We start from the raw sequence: 25,221 nt of genomic DNA on the forward strand, positions 1-25,221 counted from the left end.
CTCCCTCCCACCCTCCCTATCCCACCCCTCTAGGTGGTCACAAAGCACCGAGCTGATCTCCCTGTGCTACGCGGCTGCTTCCCACTAGCTATCTATTTTACATTTGGTAGTGTATATATGTCCATGCCACTCTCTCACTTCATCCCAGCTTACCCTTCCACCTCCCCGTGTCCCCCTCCTCAAGTCCATTCTCTACATCTGCATCTTTATTCCTGTCCTGCCCCTAGGTTCTTCAGAACCATTTTTTTTTTTAGATTCCATATATATATGTTAATATACGGTATTTGTGTTTCTCTTTCTGACTTACTTCACTCTGTATGACAGACTCTAGGTCCATCCACCTCGCTACAAGTAACTCAGTTTCGTTTCTTTTTATGGCTGAGTAATATTCCATTGTATATATGTGCCACATCTTCTTTATCCATTCATCTGTCGATGGACACTTAGGTTGCTTCCATGTCCTGGCTATTGTAAATAGAGCTGCAGTGAACATTGTGGAATGTGACTCTTTTTGAATTATGGTTTTCTCAGGGTATATGCCCAGTAGTGGGATTGCTGGGTCATATGGTAGTTCTATTTTTAGTTTTTTAAGGAACCTCCATACTGTTCTCCATAGTGGCTGTATCAATTTACATTCCCAACAAGGTTATTTCTTAATAAGAAAACTTGATTAAGTAATGACAGATAACTTCACTGAGAGTTCTGAAGGAGCGTCGGAACTACAAAGATTTTATAACCAGAAAATTCTTTTGACAAAAGCCACCTTGTTCTGTTGAAAATGGAATGGATCATGTTTAAAATATTCTACTTTATATTTCTTCTAATTTTTTGAATATTGGACTTAAATTTTTTATTGTGGTAAAATGCACGACATAAAACTCACCATTTTAACCATTTTAAAGTGTACAATTCAGTGGCATTTAGTATAGTCATAATGCTATGCAACCATCACCATTATCTGATTTAGTTCCCTAAGTATAATGTTTTCATGCATCCATGTATCAGTACTTTATTTCTGCTTATGGCTGAATAATATCCCATTGTGTGGATACACCATATTTTTAAATCTATTCATCCATTGATGAATTCCTCCACTTTAGTGGTCTCTACCTTTGGCTACTGTGTGCATATTGGATTTTGAAAAAAATCTCTTTGCTCCATTTCCTTAACATACTGGGAAAATGTCATTGCAATATCTTAGGTATTTAAAATCTAAGATAGACGTTTAGATTTTTTAAAGATAACTTTATTTCATAGGAGGGCTAGGAAAATTTGAGAGAGCAGTGTGGTTGGAAAACCGTAACTGTTATTTGACCTGAGTTAATGGGTAAGAAGTGATTCACCTTCGAAGTAAATGAGAACAAAAGGTAACCTTCGTGTTTTTGTACTCCTGGCTTGCCTGCACGTTTACTCTTCAGTTTACGTGGGTGGCTCATGAATTGACAGAGATCTGGACAACCAGGCTAGGGCAGGAACACAGAAAATGGGCGAGACGAGGCCAAATTCCTGCTGTGGCAATGGGATGCTTAGGAAGCTGCTGTCACCACTGTCCCTGGAGACCAGTTGCTGTGTTGCAGACTCACAGTTCTGCCGCTGGTGCTTCAAATTAACTCTAAGTAACCCTGCACCTTTTGAGTCATTTCTTCCACATTCAAAGTCCCTAATAGGAGGGTCTCTTTGGCCACGGCTAGACATTGACCTACACTCCAGCTGCCAGAGGGAGGGGAGAGGGATGAGTTGTCCTCTTTTAGCTTCTGGAGTGGAGTGTCCACTCCATGGGCCTGCCTTGATACTGTCAAACATACTCTGCATCCAAAACTTGAAGTTTAAAAAACAACCCCAACTAATTCTATTCAGTGTCTTTCTCCTTGTTTTTTGAGCATCAGCTTGTGGGTCTTATACAGGAGTAGGCACTGTGTGGAGGACGCACAGGTGAATAACATCATCAAAGAGCTTATAATGTGGTGGGGAAGACATACTATCTTGATACTATAATATAAATTCATTAAATCATTCATTCATTCATTCAGTAAACATTTAAGAGAAAAGCACTGTCACATAGTATCCAAAACGAACATACCTTAACTCCAAATAGATCACTCAGCTACTTCAAGGGGTATATTTTGTAGCTAGTTTGTTTAAAATGCAGATCTACACCAAATTACGTGTTTTGCAGGGATTCTACTGAGATGCTTTCATGATAGAAGCAGTTGATTAAAAACACCTGCACTTAGAGTTTTTCAGACCTAAATCATGCTTTCCATGTCTAACAGCAGAAATGCTAGGCTATCAACTAAGTGCTTGTCCAAATGAGAGGATTCAGAGTTCTTTTCTGAATCTGAAAACATTTTACCCCCATCTGCAGGTATCTCTAGAGTTCACCCCAGCTGGAAATATGATGACTATTTGATTAGACAAGGGTATAAATCAAGCCCCTAAATTCTCATGACAGTATATTGACTTTGCTACCTGCGTGTCCAGTATCAGAAACATATGGGCATTTATTTAATCAACAGCACAAATCAGAATTTAGACTGCCCTCTAATACTTGCCAAATGTTCAGTTGAGACATCTGGTATCTGAGGAAGTTGGTCTAAGGGAATGTGATTCTCTGTGTCTCTTGGCCTCATAAGCTTACCTCTATAAAAGTTAGATCATCTGGAAATAGGCTGTACTATTTTGGCAAAAATTCCTTTGTAGAGTTAGTCGCAATTTTATTTGATGCCCTAATCTTTTAGAGTTTGTCAACAGAAGAAACATCCTTCCAAAGAATGTTTCTGTGTGTTGGGCAAAACCGCAAAGACGGTATCTATTATATTACCTAATAGCCCCTGATATAAGGATTTACATTGTAATTTTTCCTAACATGTACTCCCAGGACAAAGCTTCTAACTTCACATTTCATTTGTCGTGTAAGAACTATTTAATCCAGGATGGTTTCCTTATTGATTGACTTCCATGATGCTCGGAGACACATTCAGTCCTCTGTAGTAGTCAGTCTAGCCCAGGTTGCTGGTCCTGTACATGGAAACCATGGAAAGGAAGTTCAAAACCTTGTAGTTGTTTTATTAAAAATTAAGATATAATTCAGATACCATAAAACTCACTGTTGAAAAGTGTACAATTCAGTTGTTTTTAGTATGGTCACAAAATAGTTGTAATCATCATCACTGTCTAATGCCAGAACATTTTCATCACTCAAAAAAGAAACTCCATGCTCATTAGCAGTCACTCTCCATTTCTCCTTCCCTTCAGCCCTTAAAATGTACTAATCTACTTTCTGTCTCTATAGATTTGCCTATTGTGCACATTTCACGTATAGAATCATGCAAAATATTTTTTGTCTGACTTCTTTCACTTAGCAAAATGCTTTTAAGGTTCATCCATGTTGCACTGTGTATCAGTACGCCGTTCCTGTTTATGGCTGAATAATATTCTCTTGTGTAGATAGAGCCACAATTTGATGATCCATTCATCATTTGATGGCCATTTTGGTTGTTTCCACTTTTGAGCTCCTATGCATAATGCTGCTATGAACATTCATGTACAAGTTTTTGTGTGAGCATATGTTTTCATTTCTCTTGGGTGTATACTTAAGACTAGAATTACCGGGTCGAGTGGTAACTCTATGGGTAAATTTTTGAATGACTGCCAAACTGTTTTCCAAAGAGGCCACACCACTTTATACTCTACCAGCAATGCATGAGAGTTCCAGTTTCTCCACCTCCTCACCAACACTTGTTCTTGTTCATATTTTTGATGGTCTGCATTCAATGTATTCAAAAATGATATTGTTCATTTTTTGATATGGGTGACCGAGAGAGGGAATATATAGAGAGGAGATAAGGAGATCAAGGACTGAGCCCTAACATTAAGGGGATCAGAGAAGAGAAGCAGCAAGCCAAAGGAGATGAAAAAGAACAACTAGTGCAGTAGGAGTATGTGGTATCCTGAAAGACAATTGAAAAAAGCATATAAAGGAAGAAGTGAGGGTCAGTTCTATCAAATGCTGCTGAGAAGTAAAATGAGGACTGAAAATGACTATTGGTTTCAGCAACGTGCATGTCATTGATGTGAGCAGTTTCAGTAGAGTGAGGGGGCAAACACCTAAGAGATAGTAGGAAGAGAGAAAAGACAGTAAGTGTAGAACTCTTTGGGGAAATTTTGCCAAAAAGAGAAGCAAAGAAGGATGAGCAGTGACTGGTGAAGGAAATAGGGTTAGGAGATCTTTGGTCCCTCCGTTCCCCTAAAAGCTCTCACTATCCCATGACTGAATTTCTAATAGAGCCCTACCGGCTGTAATACAAACATCATGTTCGATTGCTATAGACTGAGTGTTCATGTCCCCCCAAATTCATATGTGAAATCCTAACCCCCAGTGTGAAGGTATTAAGCAGCGGGGCCTTCAAGAGGTGATTGGGACGTGAGAATGGAGCCCTCAAGAATGGGATTAGTAACTTATACGAGAGACTGCACTGAGTTTCCTCTTACCTTTCATCATGTGATGACATAGCAAGAAGATGGCTGTCTGTGACTGAGGAAATGGGCCTTCACCAGACACCAAATCTACTATTACCTTGACCTTGGACTTCCAGCCTCTGGAACTATGGGAGATAAATCCCTGTTGTTTATAAGCCACCCAGTCTATGGCAATTTGTTATAGAGGCCTGAATGGACTAAGGCAGAAATAAATCATTTTCTGTCAAAGGTCTTTTTTCATTTGACACTTTTTTTTAACCAAATAAGTTTTCCAACTGGCAGACCCGCCGTAAACTAGCTCATCTTTCTTCAACTTCATATCCTTGTATGTGCTCCTCTGCTCTTTCTGTACTGTCTGGTCTTTTATCTGTGCTCTGTAGACACATTCCTTCCTGCTTCTGCCTCTGTGTCCATAGATGCATTGTTTTTACATTCCCTATCCAAATTCTCCAGGGCCTCACTCAAGGCTCATGACTTCTGCAAAGACTTTCTCATCTCCTTGACCTCTTTTGCCCCTGAATTTCCTGTGGTACTTAAAAATCAGTACTACACGGTATCCCTCTTAATTCTACAGCTGTATATCATTTGTATATATTTTTTGATTCTTCATTTATTTCCCAGAATAGGTTACAGAGAATAATAATGGCCAACCTTGGGCTTCCCTGGTGGCGCAGTGGTTGAGAGTCTGCGTGCCGATGCAGGGGACGCGGGTTTGTGCCCCGGTCCGGGAGGATCCCACATGCCGCAGAGCGGCTGGGTCCGTGAGCCATGGCCACTGAGCCTGCACGTCCGGAGCCTGTGCTCCGCAACAGGAGAGGCCACAACAGTGAGAGGCCCGCGTACTGCAAAAAAAAATAATAATAAAAAAATAATAATGGCCAACCTTAATTATGTGCCAGGCTGTTCTGAGTACTTGATAAGTATTATCTCAGTTTATCCACACTGTAATCCTATAAGACAAGTAGTATTGTTATTTCTATTTTATGTACGAGGAAACTGAGGATTAGAGAGGCCAAGGAACTTTGCTAAGTTGCAGAAAAATACAGAGCTAGGATGTAAGTCCAAGCAAGTGGAAGAGATCTCTTGGGTACTAGGAGTAGATCCCCTATAGCACCCAGTTCTTCAGTAAAAATGCCATGACTGATGTGGCCAACCAGCTTCTTAAACCTCATTTAGTATTGCTTTATGTAGGTGTTTTGTGGTAGATCTTAACATCACCTTGTGATCTTATTGTAGGATTTTTAAGTGGATAGCAGTGAGGAGGTGGTGGTGGTGGAAATTCATCATGCAGGACCATGATCTAAGTGTTTTTCACTTTCTTTTTTTTTTGCGGTACGCAGGCCTCTCACTGTTGTGGCCTCTCCCATTGCGGAGCACAGGCTCCAGACGCTCACGCTCAGCGGCCATGGCTCACGGGCCCAGCCGCTCCGCGGCACGTGGGACCCTCCCGGACTGGGGCACGAACCCATGTCCCCTGCATCGGCAGGTGGACTCTCAAGCACCGTGCCACCAGGGAAGCCCTGTTTTTCACTTTTTGAAAAGTCATATAGTAATAAGTACATGCTTGTCGTATTCTAAGTAGACGTCAACTGAGGCAAATCCACGAAGTGTTGTTTTCTTTCACATGCAGCTTCGTAGCTTCTCTGGCAGACATGTGGTTTGGGCATGGGAAATTAATTTCTTAACACATTCCCAAGAAGCTGCTAGCTAAATGAGTGCCTGGATGAGAAGAAAATCATAAAGTCCAATGTGTGAGTGTAGAATTCTCTGGAACATGCTGTTCGGAGCTAAGGAAGAAGAAGAAGTTTCCTGAAAAAGTGCTACATCCTAAAGGAAGAGGAAGTATTTTTTAAGGCCTTCCATGAGACCACTAGGTATGAGGCTTTCATAAGCGAGAGCAAAGTGAGTCTACCAGTTGTCCTAAGAGCATTTCCACGGGATCACCATCAGCAAGCTCTGCCAAGAATTCGGATTATTTGTTAGCAAACTGAATCTCAAACTGTGTCAGTTGGGTTAATGAATAACTTATGAAAGTAAATGGAAACTTCTCAGTGGTGTAGGGAAATTCACCGTTATTAACTGGAATAAAACTATGCTAGATCCTGGATTAAGCACTTTTTTTTTACTCTCTTACATTCCATTTTGTGATAAAAGTGTTCACCATTAAAAAATAGATTCACATCAGGATTTATAAAATCAAAGATGGTTGCCATGAGTTCTCCAGAATTGTCAAAACACGCCTTTCCACCAAAAATATCAGGGCTAATTGTGAGCAAGAAGGTCTTGGAATGGGGAAGAATCAATCTCCGTAAAGTCTTTGGGGGCATCAGATTCTCTGGTCATCATAGTGCATTGCCATTGGCAGGAATAAGAATGGGTCCTAGGTAAGTAAGAACATGATTTACAACTTGAGAATCCACCAGAAATTAACCAGAAAGACCTGTGTTATTTCTGTTAGAAGTCCTTATATGGCAGCATCCCCCTTTTGGAACTACACCAGAGTCTCCTGGTGATGACTTAACTTCTTCATGTTTTCTTTGAAACCTACTGCAATTTGGCTTGCTTTTTACCCCCAAGACAGGACTGATAGTAATGATATTATCTAAATGCCAACTCCACTGGTCTTTTCATTTTATTTTTACAGTTTGGAATCAAAATCCAATTCCTTACTCTGGCTTACAAAGCATAATCCGGCCCCTGCCTCACTCTCTGACCCCATCTCCTAGCACTCTCCACTTGTCCGCTAAATGTTACACACGTTGACCTTATTGCTGATATTCCAGTGCTGCAAACTCATTCGCATCTTGGGAGCTTTGGCTTCACAGTTCCTCTTGTTTGGAAGGCTGATCTCTAGACCTTAACAGGATCACCTCCATCTCATCATTCGTGTCTCTAAGCTTGTATATCAACTATTTACAAAGGTCTTCCTTGACAACCCTAGTTGGAGCAGCTTCCACACTCACCAAGGTACTCTCTATTTGCTTACTCTGTCTTCTTCAAAGCATTTATTGGTATCAGAAATTATTTTTTCACGTTTGGGATTTGTTCCTCTCACTAAAACTCCTTTAGGGAGGGACTCCATCTGATATAACACCAGTGTGTTGTCTCCATTTCCATTCCAGCTTATTAACCTTATTAATCATCAGTTTTAACCCTTGTCCATCTGACTGTGTCATTTGTTTAAATTCTGCCAGGGTGATATTCCTTTGGCAATGAGTAAACTGAGTTCACTGAGCGCTCACTGATTAACCCATTGTGTCATTCATGAACATAAGTCTAATATCTACCCAATCTTGTACTCTTCCTACATCTTCCAGAAGCTAACAAAACAACATGTAGATCTTGACTCTGAGGCATAGTAATCTTTTGAACTAAAAAATTTCAAATAAAGTCACTTGTAGCAGACATTTATTGTGTTGCCTCTCTGCCTCCCTCCTTTTCCTTTGGGACCTGCATCCCTTCATTTTGGGACTTGCTTCACTTCCCATTCTATCCTTGGGATCCCAAAGGGGGATGCCATCTTTGTACATGACCCACTTTTCTTGGCCTCAGTGATTGGTAGAGGGGTAGGTAATACCTCACCCAAGCTGGACTAATCAAAGGACCTCACTCCTGGGCTACAGCGACTGGTTTTGTGATACTTAAAGTTTTTCAATAAGATTTGTTTTAAGTGGACTGGGGAGAGAAGACGTCTTTACTTTTTGGTCACAAAGATGAAGGATTTGAGTTTAGAGCTGCAGACAGCCTGTCCCCTAGCTTGTGGAAAAGTCACTTGGAGGTCATTAAAGCCACCCTCCCGCCTCGTCCTCCTCCCTCCCACTGAAGGAAGTGGAGATGAGAGATGGAGAGTCGTGAAGGTGCTTGGTCCCCAGGCACCAGCCATCCTGAAGACCATCCACATCCCTTTAGTGATTGATTACATTTCTACTTTTTGATATTCATATATTCGGGCACTATTTTAGGTACTAAAATGCTGATTTTTGTTGTTGGTGGTGGTGTAATACTGTTAACTGAATATTTTTTAAAGCCCTGAAGTTTGAATTATTTTATTTTGTAATGTACCCAGAGAGTCATATTCTGCCTTAAAAGTTTGAATTGAATAAAGGTGCACTTTCTCTATGCCTATAATATCAAGATGAAGAAGAAAAGAGCAATTGACGAAGCAAAGCTTCTATTAGAAAACTAAATTCTACCTTGGTTCCAAGACTTCCTGAACTAGTGGAATAAAAAGTAGCATATTGCAATTGAAACTGGTAATCTTTACTTTTACACTGATGAACTAAAAGAAGGTAAAGACAAACAGGAAACATTTTCTAAACTAAATAAGTTTCTTTCAAGACAATGTTGTTTCTGTCTCTTAAAAATTAAAAAAAAAAACATGTCCCCAAAGTTTTCCTCCAAGTTATCAAAAAAGAAAAGGGATCTTTTTTTGAAGATAAAATAGCCAGAAGGAAATACTTGGACTACTGTAGATTCTGAAAGAGGTGTATACTTACTGCTCAAAAATATACTTACAACCTAACACCATTTATTTAGTTTGTTTTACAATATAAGATTGAAATCTTGTAAATGGTCGAATGACATTTTAATTTTATGATTGATTTTTTTATATCTTTAATGAAATGTTTATTTTAAATAGTGCTTTACTAGTTTTATTTTCTAATTTATATGAGAATGAGAATATATATTTAATAGCTATAGTTTTCAATTTATTGTATGTTAGAAATGGATTATGTCATTGATTTTTTTATGAAATATGAAGTCTATAATTTAATTTTATAATCTATAGCTTCTCTTTTCTTTGAGATAGTTTTTGTCACTTGTACCTATAAATCATGGCCTAATACAGTTATTATACTCTACCTTTGAGGTAGATAAATGGATAAAATTATATTTTCAGTTAAGATTACAATAAAAAATATTTTTAAATACTTATTTTACTGGAAAAATAAGCTCAGACTTTATGCTGTTCTCTGAAACATTTCTATTGATGGGAGTTTTGCTGTATAAAGTACAAGCTGAGCTATCTAACCAGATGAACGATTCTATGGTCATGTTCACTTGTGTTTGTTTGCAACCTATCATGCCTTTCTGTCAATATTTCTAGGTCTTCCTTCTACCTGGCAAAATCATTTAACTAGCTTTTAATATCAACATGTCTAAACTATAGGAACCAAACAGAGACAATAACATGACAGGGTTTAAGAGAAGATTTTTGAAATCAGATACGAAATGTTTCACAGAAAGGTTCCAGGTTCTGAGGAGGATATTTGGAATTGCAAATAATTTATCCACTACACAAGGCATTTGTATTTCAAGACTAACCATCGGTACTGAGGTTGAGGACTCATGACTTTCCCGAGCAGTAGATGCCATAGAATAGACCTGGTCCTTCCACTGGAACGTGTGGCATGTCTAGGTAAGTCCTGCACTACTGTCTTGCTGACAAAAGTAAAGAAGCCCTTTGCTTTGTGGGATTTGTGCTGCCTTTCATTTTTTAGGTAAGCAGCCCCTACGTAATTATACTACAAGCATGGAATGCCTCGTCACTCAACACCAAGTGACCTGAGAGTGAGATAAGAGTAAGCCAAGTTGTCTAGAGATCTGATTATTCACCTAAGCCTTAAAATATAGACTTCCTTTCAAAATATCAGGATGTTTCAGAATTCTAGATATGTTCTGTTTTCTCATTTCAGTGGGTATGGGGGAATTATACATTTTTTATATGTGTCTTACGGCCACACATTTCAGGAAGCAGATTTGAGCGAAATTCTCTTGCTTCTTTGTGCAGTACTGCTTTTAGACCCGGAGCAGAGGGGCCTTGCCCTGGACCCCAGAACTCAACCAGCGGTGACATTGCCCCGAGGGGACTTTAGGAAATGTCTGGAGACCTTTTTGATTGTCAGTCCGGGAGTGGTGTGGTGATACTAGTATTTTGTGTGTGGGAGCCAGGGGTGATGCTGAACATCCCACAGTGCCCAGGACAGCCCCGCATAGCAAATAATTATCTGGCATAAAATGTCAGTAGTGCCAAAGGTGAGAAACCCTGACTAAGAGGGACCACTCTGGTCTTTCTTCTTAGCTGTGCCTCACCTCATGGGGCAAAGAGTCTGCCCACCAGAGGTATGCCCACCTGGAGCCCGGTGAACTGTTTTCAAAGTGTGGTCCCAGACCACAGCATCTGTATCACCTGGCATCTTGTTAGATAGGCAAACTGGGGGCCCCATCTCAGACTTATCAAACCTGGAAATCTGGGTATGGGGCCAACAATCCTTGTTGTAACTGGTCCTCCAGTTGATTCTAATGAATGCTAAAGTTTGAAAACCACTGTTCCAAGGAGTCCAAGAATTCTGTATTTGAACCTAAAAGGTATGTTGATCAAGATGGGAAGATAGAATATGTTTTCTTTAACAGCTTGTTAACTTGATTTATAATATCTAAATATGTAGACATATAGTATATGGGCCTCCATTTATACTCTCGCTCTAGGCCCCTCAAATGTTTGGGATGGGTCTATGTCTTAGTTTTCTCGCACTGTCAAAAGAGGGCATTGGAGTAGTTTGTTGCTTAAATTTCCTTCTCTGTATATGATTTCATAGCTGCTCTAGAAGCCTTTGGGTCTGACTGCATTCCCTGCTCAGACTCCCTTAGGATACAGAGACTTTGATACTTCATCACCAGCAAGATGCTTTTTTGCTCTTTTGCTCTCTACCCAACAGGATTTGTCTCTTGATATAGTATGGAAAAAGATAAGTCAAATGCATCACCAACTGTTAAACAAACTTTGAGCAGTTAAGTTCCAGATATGCTTTAATAGCATGACTTACATTATGTACGTAGTTACAAAAATTAAAAAGTATAGACAAACCTACTCTTGATAAGTTTGTAAATTGACATTACTCTTTGAAGGGGAAATTCATAAAAAATTTACATTTTGATTCAATAATTTTATTTCTAGGAATTTATCCTCAAGTCACATGTGTGCATGTAAGGAAAGGTGAATGGTCAAGAGTATTAACGGCTGCTTTTTCGTTATAGCCAGAAATTGGAAACAGCCTCAGTAGTGGATTGGTAAAGTAAATGTACATCCATATAATGGGACACTTTGCAGCTATGGAAAGAACGTGGTGTGTGCCCTTAATAGAGGAGGGTTGCACAGCGCTCATAGTGTTAGAAGTGGTGCTCTGATGTCAGACCAAAGGGACTCAATACCAGAGCTGTGTGACCTCGGGAAAACTACTTATTCTCGCTTTGCCTCAATTTTTTCATCTCCAAAATGGGGAATAACAATAGAGCATACTTCACAAAGTTGTTGAGAGGATTAAATAATATAAAACAAATTACTAATCTCTTAGTGCTTGCCCTACAGAAAACAGTTATTAGTTAATAATAGTAATATCATTGTTATTATTATTATCTAGCTATTATTATGCAAAAGCTTCCAAGATAAATCATTAAACGAAAACATCATCACCACCACCCAGAACAATGTGTATAGACTAAAAAGAGGGGTGTATGTACAAGGACTACAGAAAAAGCTTGGCAGGAATACTCAAATGCTATTTACAGTGATGGTTTTTATACATCTTGGATGGGAAGGATATTTTTTCATTTATAATGTTTGGGTTTTTTCCATGGATAAGTATTACTCTCATGATTTTAAAAATTATTTAAAGAAAAAAATCAAAGTTGAAATCACACAGATGCTCAGATTCTGTATAATGGCAGAAGCCGACATATGGATTCACTGATATCTTTTTAATGGGCCATAAGATGACATTTCTAGGGCTGAAAGATTTATTTTTGTGCATGAGAAGCATGCTAGGGTTTAAGAATTTCATGGGAAACTAACTTTTGTAATGATTCTCCCTTCTTGTTGATGATGAATTTCTTAGATTTTCCGCTTGGTGTAACTGAGAGATTCAGGCTAAATTGCCTTTCTTGTTGGAGGTTAATGAATGAAATGCAAAAACATCCCTTGAGGTGACTGAAGGGACCTCGGGAGTTGAAAGACTGAAGCATCCTTTGCAATGATTTTCCTATCTAGCATCAGTGCAAATCCCGTGCTGACTTGTCCCCATGCAAGTCCCTGTTGCCCTGTAAATATCTGCCTAAAGAATGATTTCATGAAATAACAAATCTGAAGCTGATCTTCCTTTGGCTTTTTGCGAGTAAAATGCCTGGATTTAGGAGGCCACAGATTGTTCTACTGCAGAAAGGAATTCTCAGGATGCAGATATCAAGAGAAACACCACGAGTGGTGTGTGTGGCCTCTGATTTTTGTATTTTCCATCCCACTGTGCCTCTGCATACAGCACTTCTGGGATTAAAGCCAGAGCCTCATTTTGGTGAAGGAAAGAATTCTCATTTTGCAGTAGGTTTTGTGACATCTTCAAATATAAAACAGTTCATTCAAGTATCTAAATAAATTAAAGCTTGTGCGATGCTTCTTAAAGCGTGGGCAGGGTTTATGCCATTTGTTTCTAAATCAAATGATTAGAATTCATCCATGATTAAGGACTCTGTTTTGTTTTTAATCTTTGGTTCTTATTCTATCCTCAAGTCTTCTCTTTAGGGGGTTTTATTCTTTTTAAAATAACTGGATTTGGGGAGGTTTTTGTTTCTTTTATTTTCTATTCTGTAATGACAGTAGTTTTAAAATAATCGATGACCAGGGGAAGTGATCATTTTTCTTTCAATGCCACTGAATCTAACTTTTCTTCCCTTCCTGTGCCCCCCCTTTTTACAAAAAATTGGCATTCCATTATCAAAGAAAGAAAATCACTAAGCTCACAGACTTGATGCTACTACAACTTCAAGATTCCCAGGTTCATTTGAATCCTTAGCACTGCTTGCCATTCTTTTGAAGTTATCTTTGATGTGTTTCTCCAAATACTTCCACCAGGGAACAATTTCATATACACGTCACTTTCCTAACCATCATGCACCCCTGCCACCAGCCCCCCACCTTCATTCGAGGAGCCCCCCTCGTACTTGAAAAGAAAAGACTATCGGATTCTCTGATTTGAATTCTCTTGATGAATTCTCTTGAATTCTCTCCCCATCTCCAAATCCAACTAAGTACCTGCTTCCTTCTCTCCTACTTCCAGATTCAGAAGGAGCCCTCGTTCCTCCTATCTAAAATGAATTCCTCTACCTCTGCTACCCTTAATAGCATCAGGTGATAAAAATCCAAAAGATTTTCTTCAAATATGAATTGCCTAAGTAAACCAATTATTTCATGAGGAATAGGATATTTTACACAAAAACGCAAACACTTTTGAAACCTAAGGTTTTAAATCTTGGGTACATCTCGGGTACAAGCATATTTATTTGATGATTGAATGAGACATTGATAGGAAAGTACTGGTAGAGTTTGAGTGAGAATATGGGTAAACAGCAAAATGATGTTGTCTAACTCCTGTCTCTACTTTCTAGAGACCTTCCTAATTTTTAGTGCATGAAGATTCTGCAGTATGTTGAAAAAATTCCACTTACAGTTTTATACTGTCTGAACAGACACTAAATGGCCATTGATTCTCTTTACTTATTATTTATTTTAAGGTATTGCTTTATTGCAGGAATACATTGGGCAAGAAAAGTGAAGGAAAAAATACTCCAGGCAGTTAAATTTTATTTTACTTTTGATCCCTGCCTAAAGCTGCTCTTGTTTTTTAGGTATTGGAACTTCTACATCGTATATGTTAGAATTCCGACACCTCACAAAGTTCAAATACATGTCAGCAGAGAGAATGACTAAAATAGCTGTAACAGTGTGGACGTTTGTTGCTTCGGGATACTTTTAGTAACTTCCCCTCTTGCTGATGACATTACATGCCAAACTTCTTCCAATACTAATCCCCCTCTTGAAATATTGGTTGATAATTTAATGCTTCTTTTTATAAGAGTAAGTGCTAAATAATGATATCGCCTGGTCAAAGATCATTGTACTCTGAATATTTATCTGGTATTTGCCCTTCTATCAGAGAGCCATCTGTGACCAAAGTGATACAGGAACAGGAGCGAGACCAGCAGTGGCTGACATTGCACTCCGACTGGGAAAGCCTTAATGGGACCACTTTGCATGAACTACTGGTAAAAGGGTAAGACACCCATCACTAGAGCTGTGTAGAGTGGATTATGGAGCAAGCATCCATCATCAGGGCCCTTCTTCTGTTTCTAATTTAAGATAATCCACACTTGTCACATCAAAAAAGAGCTTCCATAGAATAGCTATGGGCCTTTATAGTTCAACATCATTTGGCTTTTTTTCTTCTTTGTAGACATAGATCTTTTTCTCTTGGCTAATTACATTTTTCTTTAATGATGATTGCAGAAACTATCATGGTTAAGGAGGAGGAACTTGGGTTCTAATCTTGGAGTTTTTTTCACATCCTATTAAAAATAAATTCTTAATATCTACACTTTCTACAGATGTTACATGGGACTAGTTAACAGAAGAAATTGAAATAATGGCAACTGATAAAACTTGGAGAGCCTGAGGAAAAAACAGACACAAAATAAAATTATAATCAAGTAACCTTGAAAATACACTTCTGAAAAATTTCCCCTAAAAAATCATGGCAACATTGCCTCCCTCATCTTGGGTAGGGGTGCAGGAGAAAGGTAAATTGAGGGAATTAACACTCATTTAGTGCTTGTTACATTATAGGGACATAGCTATAGAGTATTTAAATAACTTGCTCAAAATTCACAGCTCACAGATGATAAGTGATAGTCTCTGAACTCAAACCAAGTTTATCTGACCCCAAAGCTTTTAATAAATGTTAGAGAAATCAGTACATAAGAATTCTAAAGAATAAAACTAAAGGTGGGCCATTTCTCTTTAGAATGTCTTTGACATTTTCCCCATAGACCAAACTTGCAACCAAATTTCTGAATAGTTGTCAACTGAAGCACTTCCTCCAGTGACCTGAGTCTTTCAACAGTGATTTGTTTCCCCAAACCGGGACTGCCAGAAAATCCCTTTCAGGTCAGATAGATAGATAGATAGATAAACTCATTCTAAGTTGGGAGTTGGTGGACCTGTTCTAGTCCTGGCTTGCTAACTAGATGTGTGATCCTATAAACCACAATTTCCTTTAAAATAAGAGTTGAGACACATAGTCCTTGGTCTTTTCCTATTCCTAAAAGCTATGACTTTAAGATCTAACAAATAACAACTAATTATTTGTATCTCTTCTATGCCGGGTTCATTGTTAAGCTCTGCGGGGATGTAGAAGTGGATGAGGGGGCCAAGGACCGTGGTCTCAGGAAACATACATTGTAGAGGTGGACAGAGAGACTCTAAGCTAGTAATAAAATGAATTTCAGATATTTGGAAGCGTTACAAACAAACTAAGGATAACGAAATAGAGAGTGAGGAGGAGATACGACTTCAGGTTGTGAGAAGGCAAAACGCAAATGTGCTTTTTCTGTATTATATAATTTATTGTATACACATATCCCCATGCAAATTTAGCAAGAAATGAAAATACAGTAGATCTTCAAAAAGGAATGTGGAAATGACATAGGGTTGTTTTTCTTTCTTCTGACATATCTAGGATTCTAAGCATGTCATAGTATTTTTGACAGTCCCAACATGGTTTTTTTTCTTTTAAATTTGCATTGTGAATAAATGCTTGGAAGAGACTTTGTGGTTAAAACTTAGTGTACCCTAAGCTGAATTCTCTTGTGCAGCCACATTGATCGATGCTTAAACCATGTTCTTGCCTTCAAAGCTAAACTCTAATTTTTAGAAAGTTCTTCCTTTCCTGAATGTACTCTTTCTATAAGTTCTCCCTACTGATTCTGATCCTGCCATCTAGAGTTACATGGGATGAATTTAATCCCCTTCTTCCTGTCAGCTAATCATAGATACACAGTTTAACATTGAAAGTCTCAGTAACATAGAAAACAAATATATGGTTACCAAAGGGGAAACGGATGGAGGGAGGGACAAATTAGGAGTATGGGATTAACAGATACAGACTAGTATACATAAAACAGATAAGCAATAAAGATTTACTGTATAGTATGGGAAATTATATTCAATATCTTATAATAGCCTATAATGGAATATAATCAGAAAAAAACTGAATCACTATGTGTATACCTGAAACTAACACAATATTGTAAATCAACTATATTTCAACTTAAAAAAAAAGATAATAAAAAAAAGTCTCAAGATTCTTTTCTAGTCTAAATATTCAGTTCCTTTCTCTGTTCTCTAACTTTCTGAAGCAATATTTTTTTTCTCTCAAGCTATTTCTCAGCTTCTTTTGGACATACATGTCCTCTTCATAAGCATAAAAGTCTGATGTGCTCCCTCCTCACCATACATTCTGGGAAGCCGACTAATGCCTTTCCTTTTCCTCTCCCTACTTTGAAAATCATTGAGTCAGTATTATGGGTGGTGCCACCAGCCAAGATGATGTGGGAAACTTTGCTAACAATAGTTTCTCTTCCCACAAATGTGAAAGTATATAATGATATTAAATACACTTTAAAAAAGTACATCCTTCATATACCTCCACCTCTAAGGTGATATCTGACCACAGCCCTGCCTTGAGAATTCCTGACTTAAGTATAAGCTATTTCTTGCCTTTCACTGGTAAAGTGTTTGAAGTGAACGATAAATATGTAATTAAATATTATGCCGTTTTATGTTTCCAAATCTAGGCAGTCCTGTCACAGCAGAAGTAAGATTTCTCTTCTATGTACTAAACAAGGTGAGCGAATTAGTGGTGTTACAATGGGATATGAACTTAATTTAACTGGATTGGCTCAAGGGAAAAAATGATCACTTGTACGTGACAGCAAAGATGCAAGCATCTAGCTGGTTTTGGTAGTGAGTCACATACTGTTTCCTGCTCCTTGGTAGACTGTGGGCGCCGCCCTGCTGCCCGAATGAACAAGAGGATCCTTGGGGGTCGGACGAGTCGCCCAGGAAGGTGGCCCTGGCAGTGTTCCCTGCAGAGTGAACCCAGTGGTCACATTTGTGGCTGTGTCCTCATTGCCAAGAAGTGGGTGCTGACAGTCGCCCACTGCTTCGAGGGGTAAGCTGCACCTTTTCTTTTGCTTTGCCTGATCATTTTGTCACTTGGGTATTTTTTTTTTTAACATCTTTATTGGAGTATAATCGCACTACAATGGTGTGTTAGTTTCTGCTTTATAACAAAGTGAATCAGTTATACCTATACATATGTCCCCATATCTCTTCCCTCTTGCATCTCCCTCCCACCCTCCCTATCCCACCCCTCTAGGTGGTCACAAAGCACTGAGCTGATCTCCCTGTGCTATGTGGCTGCTTCCCACTAGCTATCTGTTTTACGTTTGGTAGTGTATATATGTCCATGCCACTCTCTCACTTTGTCCCAGCTTACCCTTCGCCCTCCCCGTATCCTCAAGTCCATTCTCTAGTAGGTCTGTGTCTATATTCCCATCTTGCCCCTATGTTCTTCATGACCTTTCTTTTTTTCTTAGATTCCATATATATGTGTTGGAATACGGTATTTGTTTTTCTCTTTCTGACTTACTTCGCTCTGTATGACAGACTGTAGGTCCATCCACCTCACTACAAATCACTCAATTTCATTTCTTTTATGGCTGAGTAATATTCCGTTGTATCTATGTGCCACATCTTCTTTATCCATTCATCTGTTGATGGACACTTAGGTTGCTTCCATGTCCTGGCTACTGTAAATAGTGCTGCAATGAACATTTTGGTACATGACTGTTTTTGAATTATGGTTTTCTCAGCGTATGTGCCCATATGCCATTCTGTAACTCAGTGCAAAATCCACAGTTGATCTCCTTCCCAGGTCCTTATCTGCTTAGATTTTTCTACCCTTGGTGTTATCATCCTGTATAGGTGCTGCTCATTTATTGGCAACAGATGTATATTGCTTATGATTTATGTCCTAAGGAGGGAGGAAGAGGAAGAAGTTTAGAAGATTGACTCTCTAGCCAGCTTTAGTCTCTTTTCTAGCCCTCTTAGATACATCAAATGCATAGGAAGTTAAACAGAGCCGGCTTACGTAGATACTACAGTGAGGTTAGGATGCTGGAGGAATTGGTGAGGAGTTTGGGAAGTAGAGTGAACAGTATAATATGTGTGTTAGTCAGGGCTGTCCAGAGAAACAGACCAATGAGAGAGAGAGAAAGAGTTTTCCAGGAATTGGCAAACATTCCTGGAGGCTTGGTGAGCCTACAGTCTGATGGGGTGGCAGGCAGGCTGGAGACTCAGGGAAGAGCTGCAGTTCACGTCCAAAGGGAGCATGCTGGCAGAACTCCTTCTTGCTCTGGGGAGATCAGTCTTTGCTCTGTGAAAGTCTACAACTGATTGGGTAAGGCCCACCCACATTATGGAGGGTAACCTGCTTTACTAATAGTCCACCATTTTGAATGCTAATCTCTTCCCAAAAAACACCTTCACAGAAACATCCAGAAAAATGTTTGGCCAAATATTGGGACACCATGGTCCAGCCACTTGACACATAAAATTAATCATCGCAAAATACCTAAAGGGAGCAGAAAAATAAGACCAAGGGGAAACCTACCCCAAGTTGACAAACATCACTGCAGAAGGTCCTCATCTATTTCGACTGTTGTTGTATAATTTAGGAGCAAAAAAAAAAAAAAAGACTCCTAACCAAACAATAACAAAATAACAACAAACAACAACCATTTTTCATGCCCATGGAAGATTCTGGAGATTAGACATCTAGACAGGAAATAGCTTGTGGTTTGTCTCTGCTCAGCAACGTCTGGGGACTCTGCTGGAAGGTACTAAGGTTCTAGGGGCTGGCACCACCTGAAGTCTGGCAGTGGATGCTGCCTGTTGGCAGGGGCATTTGTTTCTCTCCAAGTGAGACTCACAGCTTGGTAGCTAGCATCCCCCAAAGTGAGAGTCCCAAAAAGGGAGCCAGGAGGAAGCCTTTTTTGATCTGGCCTCCAGAGACACACAACATTACTTACACTGTGGGGTTGGTCAGAGCTGTCACAGCCCCACCCAGATTCAAAGGGAAGAAACATAGAACTCTTCTCTCAGTGAGAGGAGTGGCAAAGTATTTGAGGACATGTTTGAAAAACCACCATACTTCCCATTTTCTTCTTTTTATGTTTAATAATTTTACTTTATTTAAAAGTAATAATAAATAATAGCAAAAATTTAACACAAATAACTCACAGTTCTAGCACCTCATTAAATTGATTATTTTCATTTTACCAGGTTAATTTGTAGAAAAAAATGCAATTTCATTTTTTTGCCTCTTTGTCTATTATTATTTTCTCTCAGCTTTGCCACTTACTGTGTCAATTTATGAACTTCTCTGGGCCAAGTCTCCTCATATATGAAATGAGGGAAATAACAGTCCCCACCTCACAGGGTTGGTGCAGGCATCAAGTGAGATAGCCTATGTAAAACCTTAAGAACCATGCCTGATACCAATCAGTAAGACATCAATAAAGGTAAAATTTTTCTTTTTAAAATATTATTACTAAAAACATGTATTCAGGGACTTCCCTGGTGGCACAGTGGTTAAGAATCCGCCTGCCAATGCAGGGGACACGGGTTCGAGCCCTGGTCCGGGAAGATCCCACATGCAGCGGAGCAACTAAGTCCATGCGCCACTACTGAGCCTGTGCTCTAGAGCCCACGAGCCACAGCTACTGAAGCCTGTGTGCCTAGAGCCCGTGCTCCACAACAAGAGAAGCCACCGCAATGAGAAGCCCACGCACTACAATGAGAGTAGCCCCCACTCACTGCAACTAGAGAAAGCCTGCGCACAGCAACAAAGGCCCAACGCAGCCAAAAATAAATAAAAGAACAGCAACAACAAAAAAAACATGCATTCTGACTTTTCCCTTAGCATTATGGCATGAATATTTTTTCATTTTGCGAGCTCAATTTTTATCTCCTTCCATACTCTCTCTCCTTTACTTTCTCATCGTCCTCGAGGATCACCTAGTGATTGTTCCTCCACAGCTATAAACACATATTTTTCACAGGGTGTCATTTATTTTTACAATTTGAAATCACACGCTATACTTTTGTTTGTAAGTTGCTTTTCTCATGTAGCAGTATATAATGGACATCCCCTCCAAATCAATTGATGTAGCTCTAGCTCATTCTTTTTCAAAGCTAAATGATATTCCATCACAGAGATTCACCATACTTTTTTTATTATTCCCCAGTTGATGGACAGTCACGTTAGTTCCAGTTTGCTATCACTTTAACAACACTGCAATACGTCTTCTTATGCAAAGCTATTCACCTATTGGTACTCTTGTTTCTACAGAATAGAGTCCCAGAATGTATATTCATCTCCATATGGGAGTTAAAGAAATGAATATATGTTTCCTTTCTTGGAATGCTAACCTAGTGAGGAGACAGACATTTAAACAAGTAATTAGAATAAGAGAAGTGATTATAAAATGGAAATATGTATATCTAGCTATTTGATTGCTCTTTTGGGGGAAATATAATGTAAAAAATCAAACCAGAACCTCCTCTTGAGAACTTTTAATGTGTAAGAATGACCCCAAATGATTGGAAGAGTCTGTGTAGTACGTCAGGAAATACATTGCAATGTTATTGCTTTGGAAGGGGCCAGATGTTTCCAGATGTCTTTTCCAGTTCTGATTTATAACTCCATGATAAGCAGAAGATTGTACTAGCAAGAGTACATTTATCAAAAGACGATTACCTAAATGAATCCAACAGCTCTTTAAGGGAATAACACCCTTTATATGCTAATTCATCCAGTTCATGCACCACTTTTGTCATTTCCATATGTGGTATCCAAGTTTTGTCTTTCACTGACAGATCTGTGAAGTTAAGGAGAAACCTTGCAATAGAGAAGAGATGTGTTTATAATTAAGGAAATGGATATTCTATCAAAGGCCCTGGTAAAATTTCATGGAACATTAGACTTCACAGAACTGTCAAGTGGGGCCTGGCCTATCCATAAGAAGTTAGAAATTGCCCAACTTCAAACACGTCTTTGCTTGAATGTGTGCTAATAACTTTGGTCCTATTTTACAATCTTTCCAGCGGCCCTGAAAACTTTTGAGAACCTCTAATGTAAGCCTTACTCTCTGTAGGATCCATCAGTTGCTGCAATTAATGGGATTTACTTCATATCCTGATTCCATACTTTGGCAAGGGCCAGTATGACCCATCTGTAGTTCTTTTCAAGCCTGTCTCTTTTAATTATATTCGTGGGAAAAAAGGACATGTCTTGCTCCTGCATGGAGAGGTATTTAAAAATCCCAAAGGAAAATTAAAGACGTGAGGTACTAAGTTGATCAGATGAAGTCCCAGATGCCATGGTAACAATTCAACTTCCACAGCTCTAAGGAAGAAAGACCTTGAGTTTCAGGGGTAATTTAACAAGCAATTTCCCTGCCTTCTTTCACCTCCAAGAGACTTAAGGATGAACTTCCTAGGTTGGCACACAACTAGTGATTAGCAGAAGTGTCTGATTCCTCTCCAGGAAATTTGCATGAAAAACTATCCTTTTACTATATGATCACAACCCTTAACCCTGCCAGGTCACCCATGTCTTGATTTCTACCACACCAGCTCTTCACTCCAACAAGACTTGTGTTTGCTTGTCTGCGCATCTCCTCCTATTGTCTCAGCCCATCTGTCTCCTCCTCATCTGGTTTCTTTCCCCAGGTAACCTAGTGCACTGGGATCATCACTTCAGTCCTCTCACCAGGACCTTCAACTTCTTCGCCCCTAGATCTTTCTGCCATACACACCACGCAGACCTCCAACTAAGAGTCAATGTGAAGAGCACGTTTCCATATTCATGCTCTTCCGAACTGAGGAGAACATTACCCAAGGATGCAGATTAGTGTCATGCCTGACTTTCAGCATCCATTGGACCCTTAATATTACTCAATAACTTTTTCACCTGTTTCTGGACAGCTCCCTTTCTCATTCTCCACGGAAAAAACCCATTGACTTACCACCTGTACTGATCTAACAGTCTTTTAATACAGTCAGGAAAAGAAGTGAGAGGTTTGGTCTGACGTTTTATTACTGAGCCCATGTTGTGTTCTCATGGTTACTTCTTTATCTTCTAGGTGCATATAAACCATGCCATTCATTTGCAATGTTTTCTTTCCGTTCTGTCGACTTGAGAGATTTGATCCATTCCCATCAAGTACTAATGTCCACTAAAATAGGAATTCTCCATTTTGAATCCATACCTCCCCTGGGGTGCTTTTTTCCAGCATCACCGGTGAGTGAGCAATTGTGGTGACCCTGACCTGACTCCATGCTCCCCACTGCCCTGCCCCCTAAGGAGGCATTCTCTGCATCCTCACTGCTCCAGTGGAAAAATGTCTGGGTCTAGGATGTAGCCAGCAGTTGGCCTAAACATTAGGCCAATTCCCATAGTTTTGGGGGCTCAAAGAAACTGGGAGTTCTTCCCCTTCTAATCTTTGTAGTTACTTACTTCTTTCTTCTTGTCCTGCAACTATCCACGTACTCTGCACCTACGCCTGAATGGCTGGTCATTGCTGGCGAATATCACACCCCAGACTGCTAACTGAGCTCATGTCAAATGTATGATCATGGATCTCAAATGAGCATCTATCAATATGGCACCCATCCAGTATATGTTCACAGTAAAGCCACTTTTCCATCCTCAACTATTTGACATCTTCTCCTGTCTCCCCAAATCTCCTTCACCCTTCTCTGGTCTCACCTCATTCTTTATGAAGAAAATAGACATCATTATATGTTTTGCCTTGTCTCACCCCTAATTCCAACAAGTTACCTGTATCTGTGGCCACGTTCCCTCCTTTCCCTTGAGTTATGGTGGAGGATGTGTCCTTGCTCCTTTTTAAGGACAATCACATTTCCATTCATCTTTCAAAGACTTTATTTTAGATGCATTTATTTTTTTTAACATCTTTATTGGAGTATAATTGCTTTACAATGGTGTGTTAGTTTCTGCTTTATAACAAAGTGAATCAGTTATACATATACATATGTTCCCATATCTCTTCCCTCTTGCATCTCCCTCCCTCTCATCCTCCCTATCCCACCCCTCTAGGAGGTCACAGAGCACCAAGCTGATCTCCCTGTGCTATGCGGCTGCTTCCCACTAGCTATCTATTTTACGTTTGGTAGTGTATATATGTCCATGTCACTTTGTCACAGCTTACTCTTCTCCCTCCCCATATCCTCAAGTCCATTCTCTAGTAGGTCTGTGTCTTTATTCCGTCAAAGACTTTATTTTAAAATCATCATTTCTATTTTTCGTCAATTTCTCTCTTTTTGCTGGATCATTCCCTTCAGCAAACATGCCTTTGTGTCACCAGCTTAAACCCCCTTCTCTTGACTTCACATCCCTCTTCAATTCTTGGCCCATTTTGGCTAGTACTCACAGTAAAACTCCTAAAAGAGTTTCCTACAGTCACTGTCTCCACTTTTACACTTCCTGTATTCCCCTCAGGTCACTCCAGTTGGGTTGTCATCAAGGCCACTACAGAAATGACACTTACCAAAGTCTTTAGTGACTTCCATCTTGCCAAATCCAATGGTGGATTTTCAGTTTCTAACTCACTGGAACCCTCCCTAGTATCTGATTACTACATCCTTCTTAAAATACTTCCTTCACTTTTCTTTTAAAATAACAAAAAAAATTCTTATGTCACTGACCTTCCCTTCTCTTTCTTTTTTTGCAGCTTCTCCTCTTTTAGGCCACTAAATGTTTTAGTTCTCCAGGTGTGTTGTGGACTGCACAGTTGTGTCCCCCTAATTTCCACATGTTGAAAATCTAACCCCTAATAAGGTGCTATTAGGAGGTGGGGCCCTTGAGAGGTGATTAGGTCATGAGGGTGAAACCCATGTTGGGATGAGTGTCCGTATAAGAAGAGAAAGAAAGCTTACCCTCTCTCCCTCTGCCATGTAACAATACAACAATAAGACCACCATCTGTAAATGAGGAAGGGGATCTTCACCAGACCCTGACCATGCTAGTGCCCTAATCTTTGACTTTGAGCCTCAACAACTATGAGAAATAACTGTTGTTTAAGCCACTCAGTCTATGATAGTTTGTTATAGCAGCCCATGATCAGATAACGACCTAATTCTTGGCTTTCTTATCTGTCTACAATCATCTAATCACATGGTTTCAAATGTTTGTCTATATTTGAACAAATATGAATATCAAATATTGATATGAATATCGAATATGAATATCAAATATTTATTCATAACTTCCAAATTTATATCTCTAGCACAGCCCAGATTTTCTCCCAACCCACCAACCTCAAACATATTTAAATGCTTAGATGAAGTGTCCATTTGAATGTGTAATAAACATTCTACTTTACATGGCCAGAACAAAACTTGATTCCTCTTCTCTCCCACTGAGCAAATAATTGTATGCTTCACAAACTTTCCCCATCTCAGTAAGAGGCATCATTCATTATCCATTGGTTTGCTAATGCACCAAACTTGGGAGTCATCCTTAATTCCTCCCACTTTTACTCTAGCAGTAAGTTCTGTAGGATCTTCTTTCAAAATATAGCTCGGGGCTTCCCTGGTGGCACAGTGGTTGAGAGTCCGCCTGCCGATGCAGGGGACACGGGTTCGTGCCCCGGTCCGGGAAGATCCCACATGCCGCAGAGTAGCTGGGCCGCTGAGCCTGCGCATCCGGAGCCTGTGCCCGCAACGGGAGAGGCCACAACAGTGAGAGGCCTGCATACGGCAAAAAA

At 39.6% G+C, this 25,221-nt stretch overlaps 1 protein-coding gene across 1 annotated transcript in view; it reads left to right on the forward strand.

Annotated features, from left to right (window-relative positions):
* Positions 1 to 25,221, forward strand: part of LOC112390641 (atrial natriuretic peptide-converting enzyme-like) — a gene marked incomplete at its 5' end in the record, with an annotated part of 114,468 nt that overhangs the window by 61,615 nt on the left and 27,632 nt on the right. Inside the window, 3 exons of the mRNA XM_024731672.1 lie at positions 14,466 to 14,582; positions 17,161 to 17,210; positions 17,363 to 17,537. Coding sequence (XP_024587440.1) covers positions 14,466 to 14,582; positions 17,161 to 17,210; positions 17,363 to 17,537 — 342 coding nt within the window. The remainder of the gene's footprint in view (positions 1 to 14,465; positions 14,583 to 17,160; positions 17,211 to 17,362; positions 17,538 to 25,221) is intronic.

This window comes from Neophocaena asiaeorientalis, unplaced genomic scaffold, assembly GCF_003031525.2.
Source record: "Neophocaena asiaeorientalis asiaeorientalis breed wild unplaced genomic scaffold, Neophocaena_asiaeorientalis_V1.1 scaffold39, whole genome shotgun sequence".
NCBI classification, from domain to species: domain Eukaryota; kingdom Metazoa; phylum Chordata; class Mammalia; order Artiodactyla; family Phocoenidae; genus Neophocaena; species Neophocaena asiaeorientalis.